The sequence below is a fragment of the Cyprinodon tularosa genome, unplaced genomic scaffold (assembly GCF_016077235.1).
Source record: "Cyprinodon tularosa strain WSP-4 unplaced genomic scaffold, ASM1607723v1 ctg354, whole genome shotgun sequence".
Taxonomy (NCBI): domain Eukaryota; kingdom Metazoa; phylum Chordata; class Actinopteri; order Cyprinodontiformes; family Cyprinodontidae; genus Cyprinodon; species Cyprinodon tularosa.
This window is the reverse complement of record NW_024039068.1, coordinates 496,380-507,221: the sequence shown is the minus strand read 5'-3', so window position 1 is coordinate 507,221 and position 10,842 is coordinate 496,380. Positions and strand designations below refer to the sequence as shown.

Here is a 10,842-nt window from a genome sequence, read left to right as displayed (position 1 = left end):
TGGAACGTAAACTGTTGGAGGAACATGGACAGTAACAAAGCCTGCCTTCTATCATCTGAAGAACATCCTCAAGAACGAAGGAATACTGTCTCAACAGGATTCCAAAAGGATTTTTCCTGTTTATCTTTGGTAGAATTGATTACTGCACCGGTCTGTCTAAAAAGCAGCTGATTCAGAATGAGGCTGCCAGCGTTCTCACTAAAACTAAGAAAGTGGAGCACTTTACCCTGGTTCTGAAGTCATTTCATCTGATCGCCATATCTCAGAGAATAGACTTTAAAATACTACTGTTGGGCTATAAAGCAGAGTGTCTTAACACTATATAATATTACAGACCTACTCTTCTGGCTCAAATCGACTCTGCAAACCCAGAACCAAACATAGAGAAGCAGCTTTTAGTTCTCATGTCCCACTAAGATTTCCAGAAAACTGTCTAAGTGATGAAAGCCTGAGTTCTTTTAAATCATACTTAAAAAAAAACAATTCTGATAACGCACACCTCTTTGAATTCACTTCTTATTGAAATGTTCTTTAAATCTACTTGATGTACCTTTTAAATGCACTCAATGTGGTGCTGAATTAGTAAGTTTGCTCCCTTATGAAGAAACTAACCGTTCTTCTTTTATACAATTGTCTGATTAAATACAAAATAAATTGCTTAAACAGGTAATCAATTTCCACATTAATTGATCTGATCCCCAAAAAAGGGGGAAACTATGATATGGCATTGAAGTATACAGATAAGTCAACCAGCTCATCTACAGGTTGAATTTCTTCCATTTTAAACACCACTAAGCAAGACTAAAATGCTGTGAAAAGACTTTCAAGGAATAATAAATTTACACATTAACACATGGATGGTGGGGGGTTACTTAGTAGCTACAGCAGGCCTGAGGGAGACCATTAGCAAGGCTGCCATAGTTTATCCACCAGTCAGACTGACCACCGCTTCACAGCCAGCCTGTGTGTGAAGCGTCTTACCCAAGGACACAATGGCAGAGATGGATGAAGTGAGGGCTTGAAGCGGAAACCCACTGCTCACAGAACAAACCCCTACCTCCTGAGTCACCATCAGGAAAAGCTGGCAGGTCTCCAAAAGGCAGAATGGGCTAAATCATTGAGTATATAATAATTTCTCATTTCTGAATTGAGTTAAACAATGTTTTTATGCATTTGGGGAGAAAAAATCTAAAGGCAGGCAAACGGCTCAAGAAGAAAGGCTGCATCCACCTCTAAGGAGAAGTTGTGCAGATGATGCATATTCTCAATCACCTTCATTTCCTGGTAATCAGCGCCCCCAAGTGGGCAACCAGCAACCTAAAGAAACCTGTTCAGGCTTCCTTTTTTGACTCCTTTCATCAAAGATGTGTGAGATGAAAATCATACAAATAGAAACCATCAGTGGTGCATTACAAGTATTCTGCAGCATCACATTCCTTAATCTGCTTGGTAAATAAACAACAGCCTTTGTTCTCTAGAAGAAAATATGGAATACTGTGAATTACACCAGCTTTGTGGAAAAGGAGCTACTTCACCTAAAACAATATTAAAGTGCACCTTTATCTATTAAGTTCCTAAAATATCGATCCCACACTTTAATATCACTGAAGAAAATATTTCTGTTCTTCGTTTATTTGTATTTTTTTTAAGAACACAAAGAAATCAGATTATGACTTATTTTCATAATAATTATTGTTGTGTTTACCATTGATTTATTGGGAAGGTAAGAACTTCTCTTTATCCCAGCTGGATTCCAAACACTGAACTAATGCTTGTTATCCAACAGTTTAATTGTAAATCTGTGCAAATGCTTGTTTTTTATTAAACAACACACACACAGCAAAGTGTTGCATCTGGGCCATTACATCTCCAAATCATTCACTAGCCTCCATTTATTAATACCAATGATTGTTTGGAAAGAAAGGCAGTAAAAATTGAAATATGTTGAAACAAGTGAACTCTGGTCAAACCTTAACTGGAGTTGCATGCTTTCATCAGCTGGGACTAATCCCACAGGGAAATAAAAAAATATTGCATACAATTTTCTATTTTTTTAAAGAATTTGGATATAATAAGGCATGATAAAAAGGATACTCCAACATTACCTGTCCACACATTCGACAATGCAGTATTCATGGTTTCCTCCCCTGATTATATAAGAAAAAAACCTGGGACAGAGTTGTTTGGCGTTGTCAAACATTTCAGAACATGAGCGCTGTTTCTCCAATACCAACTTAAATGCAGCAATAAACACCAATAAACATAGCTTGATCTCCCATGAGGCTAACAGTTACTCGCCTTTACAGTTACAGGATTGAGAAGCTTAATCTGAAACCATCACCTGCAAATCTGATTATTTTAACTACTAACTAACCACTGGGAGGCAGTGACAACCTTAAAAAAAAAACAAAAAAAACACATCATTTTTATTTGTTTTTAGTCTGCAATGCATTTTCACCAGACAAACAGATATTACCACCTTCACTAGACAACATTAGATCTTTATTGGAACGTTAAGCTTTAGGTAGCTCCAGCCAACAGGGACAGCGCATTATCAGCACGGCCTGTAAATAGACTGATGAACTGAAACCCCTAAAGGCTGCAGCAGAATCAGCACTTAGGTTGCTTCTTGTTATACGAGGATCAGACTCCAAGAAGACAATTCTGCTGATGCAGACTGCTGTAAATATGATCTGTGATGTAAGCAGGTATGGTGGTGTTCAGGTAATAAATTAAGGCTCACGAGTGTAATAAAGATGAAGCAGTTTATTTATAGAAAACAATAGAAAACGCAATCCTGAGGAACATTCCAGACTTTGGTAAAATGGTTTGAAACAATTCCTTCAGAATGAAAAAAAATAAAAATAAACTTCTGTTCAGCTGATGGTTTCACAGGCTGTTTGGGAGATTGCATGCGTACCATCTGCTGAAGAATCACAGATTTCATGTTTTATGTTGGCAAAGTCTGAAAAAAGAACTAAAGGCAGAAAAACTTAAAAGGAGTGTTGGGGAAAAAAAGCAACAAAAAAACAAAAAAAAGTTAATATCAAATTAAAATGTTCTGGAGCATTAAAGGCATCAAGGGAATAGTTCAAGTGGGGTATGGGTTTGTTTGCAGGTATGCTAAAAGCAGGTTTACCCATTTTCATTGCCTGGCTTTTCCAGTAGGAACATTAAAGAACAGTTTTTAAGAGGTCTTAAAAGTCAGGTATAAATCATCCACAGATGAACAAAATTCTGAAAGTTTTAAGAAACACAGGACCATAAATTCTGGGAAATAACACCATCCTGGTTCTTTCCTTTTGTAGCCATTTTGGTGAAGATGTGTGGAGAGGCAGGTTTGAGAGTCTGATGATCATCCAGTTGGGGCCAAATTTAGACCAGGTATCTGCAAACCATACATAATAAAATAACCCCTTTCTTTAGACCAGATAAAGAAAATGTACTGCCACCAACCTATCATGACCTTTTCAATAAATGACAACCTATAGTTCCTCACAAATATCTACTATAAATAAATAAAATGTTCATATTAAACGAGCATCACAACTTTGACCTTGGGTGAATTTTTGGGATCTTGAGAGGATTGACAGATTACTAAAAAAAAGTGTCTTCTTGACTTAAAACACCTTGGAAAATGCTCTGTTCCCATTTCCACATCGATAGGCAGCAAAAATAAAACCTCTCTGGAATCCCTGCTAATTTTTCTCCATAGTAACATTGTGTCGACACACACACACATGGTATGGTGATCGAAAAGACGATGTTGAAACATGTACCTTCTTTACTTTGGCCTTTAATGTCATCCCCATTTTTCATTTGCTAAGAAAGAAGATAGCAAAGATTTCAGCACCCGTCTGAACCCTTGCTGAAGTGATGAGCAACAACAGCGTCACAATGCCAAAAGAGAGAAAACATGGCATCATGTTAGCTTTGCAACATTTTACTTCTTCCACCCAAAACGATGGAACGGTGTTATATGTCCAAACTTGTTGGCCTGGGTTTTTTATTAACCTAATTTTATACCAATCAAACAATTCATATTTATTGTTCTTTAAGGTAAAACCTTAATGAATTGGGGAAAAAAAGTGTCACCATACTTCTCAGCCATGGCTGAATGTTCTGCTGAGTTCTGAGAGCATCTGAGCTTTAAGTCTTTTCTCCCATGAGTGAAATCTGCTCCTTCAAACATTGTAAATTCAGCAGGCGGTCGTCCCGTTGCATCCTGGGAACTCACTCAGCAGCTTTCCAGTGCCAGTGCCAGACCGTAGTTACCGTCCAATCAGGAGAGACCCCTGGCTTTAGCTCTCCGTGGAATCTGTAGACGGGAGATGATTAGAACTGGATTAGTTCATTTCTAACTCCTTGAGAAAATAACTAAAGCCATAAGGTCTGACATTAGAATGCATTTTTGATTGGGTTTCACCTTAAACGCGTGGTGCTTTTATGGTATAGATCAACTAAAAGCAGGAAAAGAAGCTAAATGGGACCCAATTATTTTTCTGCAAATGCTATAAACAGGATTCCTACAGCATAAGGCAAGTTAAATTCAAGACTTAAGACTTTTTAATGTCACTTGAAAAAAATGTAAGACCAAATTTACAAGAAACACAAGAAAAACCCGCTTGCGACAACTTAACCCAAAGGTTTATTTTAACATAAACCACTGCACTAATGTTTCAAATTTTGAAAAGCTTCCCATACAGGAAGAAAGCTAAAAACACACAAATGACAGATATATTTTAACAATTATTTAACTAAATTCACAAACTTTGTTTTAGCAGGGAACAAAACAAATCAGTTTTAAAGCCACAACATAACCAGTGCTAAGTCTTTTTTGCAGCTATTTTTCTTTGTATCGTTTTCTTAGTAAGTTTGATTTGGTGATAAGTGGAGGTGTTGCAGAGACAACGGTGGAACAAAACTGAGAAATACCGGCTGTTTCTCGGTAACTCGGTGCAATGCTTGCACACTGTTGCACTTTTATCCACAACTTTCTTTCTGCCGTCATCGTAGGTCACTCTAAATGCAAAGCGCTCCCATACAGCAGACCTATAAAGTGCTGCTGGTGCGTCTTCCAGCTCCTGTTCTTTCCCACTCGCCATACCCACACAATTCTCCACAACAACTGATTTTTTTCTGCTACACCCGACTACGCTGCTTCGCTTCTTCTTCTTGTTTACTACTGGTGGTTGGCTTTGGTCGCAATACCACCACCTTCTGCTCAGGAGTGTAAACGCTTCGCCTATGAGAAAAAGGAGCAGCGCATGAACCGAACGCAACACACGCGAACCGAACCAAGACAGTCGAACCGAACGGTTCGGACGGTTTTCATAAACCGTTCCATCCCTACTAGTCAAGCACATATACTTCCCATAATCGGGACAAAAGTAGTATTGTAGCAAAGACAAAAAGTTAGCTGCATTCCACTTCAAAATGCAGGAAATAACATTTCAAAGAGTCCGGCAGGGGTCCGGGGAAGATACCCTGTATCCCTCTAAGCCGCACAAATAAACAACACCGTTTTGGATAGTTTTTTAGTTTTTTTACACTTTGATGGGGTGTTTTTTTTTCCCCCCAGTCAAATCGAAAATATTCAATAGGGGGTTTTCAGTGACGTCCCTGGCCAGCTTCCGGTCCGCCATCTTGGGTGGCATATTATCGTATATCATATATATCATGTCACGAATGGATAAGTACACCAGCACGCTAGAGCCACCAGATCATGGAACATATCTGAGGAAATGTTCCGTGATCGACCACATGGACCCCTATGCCCTCCACGGTGCCTTGTTTAGCACTAATCCAGATGATTGGCCAAATGTAGAGCATGGTGACATAGTTCATTACCTGGTGTTCAGTGAAAACCCTCTGCACACTCTTGAGGAAATGAGAGCGTACAAGGGTCTAGAGGCTCACAACCAGTTCACATCTGGTTGGGTACGAGATGTCGAAGTGATGTACATGAAGGAAATGGCCATCATACGTGGATGGGTGAGTTTTAATAAGATGGTAAAAATGTAAACAATCCGACGCTATGCTAGGTGGCTAACGGCCGGCGGTGCGCGAACAGTTCCAAAGCTACAAGTCCTTGGAGTCTCATGTGCAGTTTACGAATGGATGAGTTCAGGAGCTGCAGCTCATAAAGCCAGCAAACAGTGCTAACCGTTAGTGCTAACAACCACTCAGGCATGTAATGTACTTTTAACTAGCTGCTATGTGTTTCAAAGGTTTAGTTAGTAACGTTAACTGCCAAACCTCCCTAAACCCTCCGGGTTTCTCACATATTTGAGCCTTTTCCCGCTGGTTGAAATCAAGTTAAGGTGAAATTAATCAAATTAAAACACGGCTGAGAGAGGGAGTCCAGTACGCGGTAGTCATAAGCAGTAGTCTGAGTAGCGGCGGCAAAGACGGTCAACATTGCGGCCACGGAAAGTAATACGTCATGACGCCCAAGCCCTATTATTAATATATTCTTACATGTTTTAAATGCTTGACAGTTAATTACCTGTGACAAAGTGAGCACTGCAGACTCTGGCGTATTCCAGCTTAACACCGTCCAAATCGGACCTGGATATCCGTGTCAGCCATAGGTGACGGCGTTGTTCAGATAGCTGTTTTGTTTTTTCACATTGATTCACGATTACGGCTGGTATGCGATAGAGCGTTGATCTCCACCTCCACGGGCCGTGCAACCAACAATTACACACGATTTCACCATTTTTCACTGTCAATATTGCCTAAGACTGCCACCCAATATGGCGGACGCGCTGAGTAGTCACATGAGCGTAACATCACCTGAAAACCCCCTATTGTGCAAAACTGCAATGGAAAAACTTTTTTCACACGAGTAACATGACCTGCAACTGGACCTTACTGCATTGGAAATAGAAGAACAGGAGTAGTTGGAGGATGATGGATCCCTCCAGATCAGTGGAAGAAATATGGATATGTCTCACAAGAGTTTACATCCACTGCTTCCTTGTTGTTACCCTGAGTTATCCAAGAGCAAACATATTCACATGCACTTTAAATTGCATTTCTTATTTCGTGTAAAATGTTGCACATTTTTAATGGAAAAGCAATTATAGACTGTCTCCATCGAAACTGATTTAGCTTTAGGTGTTCTGCAAAGAATGATGGGTAATAATTTCTGTTTCTAATGATAGTGGAGCCTTTCCCCAAAATACATGAAGCTGTGATAGCAGCAAAACATGGCTCAACAAATTATTAATCTTAGGGGGTCCGATTACAAATGCTCTCCACACTTTTCAGATCAGGATAAAAATAATGAATTTCTTTCATTCTACTTCAAAATTATACAACAAGCTGTGTTAGTTTATCACATAGAAAACTTGTATATAAAATGTGAGAAGTTTTAAGGAGTGTTAATAACTTTGTAAAGCGATTGTGAAAGAAGCTTCCTCATCCAGCTTAGCAGTCTAACGATCTGTTCGTCTTTGGGATAAGGCTTGGAGGTAACAGGCTTTCTCTGAGGGGAGCCTATAAACCTTAACTCTGTCTAACCCGATCAGGTCGGAGGTATTAGGTAGAGCAGAGAAGAGCAGAAAGAGGCTTTGAAGGTTGGATTCGGGTGTGAACCAATTTCCTCATTTTGTTTAATCAGCAGCTTCTAAAAAAAAATAGAATCCTTTTTTTTTTTTTTTTTTAACTATACTTACATAAATTTGGTTTTCAGCATTATATTACAAATATAACATCAAAGTAACTAAATCTGGTGACGGCGATTGCTCTTGCTTGGGGAGCCCAGAACTCACTCATAAACAGCAGTTGCCAGTTTCTTGTGGGGATTCCCGTCTTCGCTTGAGGCCACCTTGAAGATTTTGGTGCCCTCTGGGTCGTCAGGACCCTCGTGCGACGACACGAGCCAAAACCTCATGACGACGAAACAGAACTTCCTCCCTGCAGGAAGAAGGTTGGGATTTAAGGAGACCATTGTGGGGTTTAAGTGGAAGCAGAGATGGTGTGAAAGCTTCGAGGAATCGTACGTTTTTTCAGGATGAACACTTTTAAATCAGAGGTTGAGAGGAACAGCTTCTTCTTCCGTGTTCCACATCCAGCTTAGCAGAACTCACCATGCTCATCAAAGACCACCGAGATGTCCTCGGGGAGCAAAAATATGATGTCCTCCATGTTGACAGCAAGCTGCTTCCTCTGAGCCTTAGTGAGAGGTTTGCACTTCTCCTCCACATATTCCCTCATCTTTAGACATAAAACAAGGAGACATTTTGGGATTTTTCTACAAAGAAACAATTCTGAATCGATTCATTTGATTCTAAACACTAAACCTGACCCTGCTGTTCTGTGGGTGAAGCCATCTTAAGTTAAAGGTTATTGTGTTACCTCATCGCTCACAAGCCCTTTCAGTTCATGGTATCTGCCGCTGGACATCTTACTGGAAACCTGAACCAACGCCTAGGATGGAGGAAGGAAAGATGTTAGTTAAACTGTCATGATTTTATTGGGAAACACGTATTTGCTTTTTATTCTTTACATTTCTATTTCACTAATTTTGTACAGAGCTTGGTGATGCATAGTCCATCAGACCGCCTCAGGTACATTACTGGCTGGCAGAATGTGAATGCATGGAGATTAGGGCTGCAACCAACTATTATTTTGCAAATTGATAAATCTGTGGATAATTTTTAAAATTATTATTCGGACAGCCAAAGGTTCCTTAAAGAAGAATTTTTAAAAAATGAAACGAGGTGAAACTAAAACTTTTCCACTGGAGACGTTCTGGATAGAGCATATTCACAGACGAAAAAGTTTTTTTTTTTTTTATCTCTAATGCAAAATGTTTACATATTTTCTGTTACAATCTTGGTATAAATGCTGCTCTAAGTGTCGCTCTTTCAGCTAAAGTCAAGATTTAGAGTCTCTATACTCAAGTTATCGATTACTAAATTTGTTGATTATATTTCAATAATCGATTAATCCAAATAACTTTTCAGCCCTAATGGAGAGCAGTCCTCTGCCACACTAAGGTAGTGATGGTGGTGATGATGATGATGATGATGATAGTGACTCTGTGACCCAAAAGCCTCTGTTCCATTTCACCTACAACAGGATGACGTCTGTTGTATCTGAATTATTTATCATTTTATAAAAATTATTTTAATTAAACTATTCCAAAAAGAGGATAAGAAAAAAGAAAATTCCCAAAATATATAAAAACGCAATTCAGTACATAAGAAACTTATTAAAATCTCACTTCACCTTTTGGCTCTACAAGCCACAAAAAAAAAAAAAAAAATGTTAAAAGGAAAGTGCTGCATTAGGAAGGCATGCTATTAGAAAATTATTATACCACAACAATAATTTAATATATTTTTTTCCGTAGTAATTCTCTCAATGTGAAGCAACACTGTCCTTCAGAACCTTAGAAGCTGTTTAATTCCTTATAACTTAAATATAAAAACCGACAAATACGGCGTTCCACACTATTGCTTGTGAACTTACCGTAACACACACACACACATACATATATATATATATATATATGAAAAGTTAAGTGGAAGGAAAAAATGGTGCACATGCAACAAGGTGACCCTAAGCTGAAAGCATTGTGGGTATTGCTGTGGTGGAGCAGGATATCAATAGCCAACACAAGCAAGGACATGGAAAACAACTTTTGGTGTCATTTTAAAAGACATTTAGCCTCGATACAGAACAATTGTGGAGAGTTTGCACTTTAAATTATCTCAGGAAAGTTTTTGTTTGACATTTTTATTTAAGTGGTCTTTGTGTAATCTTAATATTATCATGTCTGGCTCATAAACAGTTAAATCAATCTACAGAATGATGAGGAGGTTTTTCAGGTTAAAATCTTTATTGACAAGTTTTAACTTGAATGATCAATGAACCGATGTTATGGAAAGGCTACTGTTGTTACAGTTAACCTTAACTGTGTTTTTGTTTTACACACATTTATGCAGCTCTGCAGACCTTATCTGACTCCTTTCATTCAGTTCATTTCAATATTGGGTTGAACTTTGTTATTTTTTGTTTTTACTTTACCTGCTTCACTCCTTTCTGAAAGTCTGCAGAGTTTATGTCCACCTCAAAGTAAAGATCGATCAGCAGCGTTATGATTTTGCAGCGGATCCAGGTGAGCGGGTCTGGGATGCCGATCACAGAGATGTGGGGCCCGGGACCTGGGCCCCCCGGCGGCCCCTCGGCTCCAGCCTGGGAGCTGAACAGTCTGCATTTCTCTCCAGCAAACAGGACGCTCCGCCTGGAGCTTATCTGTCCGGATGCTGCGATAGAAGGCCGGGCACACAGAGCGCTCCACTGTCCCCTCCGGTGTAGATCCACAGCCGGCTGCCTGCAGCAGATCGAGCCGCGGCTTCCGCTCCGGACTCCGGAGGCAGCGAAGCCGCGGAGCTCCGGGCGAACAGCGAGGCCGCTGATCCGCTGCATGAGGGCGGGGAGGCGGCCAGCGACAGGACCGAGCACCGGCTCACACACCACATCCACCGCTCCAGCAGACCAACCTTATGCAAGTCACCCCATGTTCTACCCACAATGCATTTAGTCAACGTGACGTAAGCTCAGCCCGGCTGCTGCGTTTAAGTACCGTAGGAAACTCTGCAACTACAACAATCTGTAACCGTTTGCTCCCTCCTTCAAGACATCAGGGTATGTGTAACATCTAATCACGTTATATCAACTCAGAATATAGACTTAAAATATATAGATTCGTAAAATTTATACAAAATGTATCAAGAACCCCACTTTTGTTCCAACTTTAAATATTTCCAATCACTCAGATGATTTACAACAGGTTTACATGCTTAGAAAATCTTTACTCAGCATTTT

The 10,842-nt window shown here is 39.7% G+C and overlaps 1 protein-coding gene across 1 annotated transcript; it reads right to left on the bottom strand.

The window, feature by feature from the left end:
- Positions 1-2,746: 2,746 nt before the first annotated feature.
- si:dkey-82o10.4 (uncharacterized protein LOC797793 homolog) lies at positions 2,747-10,558 on the bottom strand. The gene is made up of 5 exons (XM_038295395.1): positions 10,042-10,558; positions 8,365-8,436; positions 8,097-8,223; positions 7,779-7,923; positions 2,747-4,318 (listed from the first exon to the last, which is right to left on the bottom strand). Exons 1-5 carry the CDS (start codon positions 10,441-10,443, stop codon positions 4,234-4,236), a joined length of 831 nt encoding a protein of 276 aa, XP_038151323.1. The 5' UTR covers positions 10,444-10,558; the 3' UTR covers positions 2,747-4,233.
- Between the last annotated feature and the right edge of the window lie 284 nt (positions 10,559-10,842).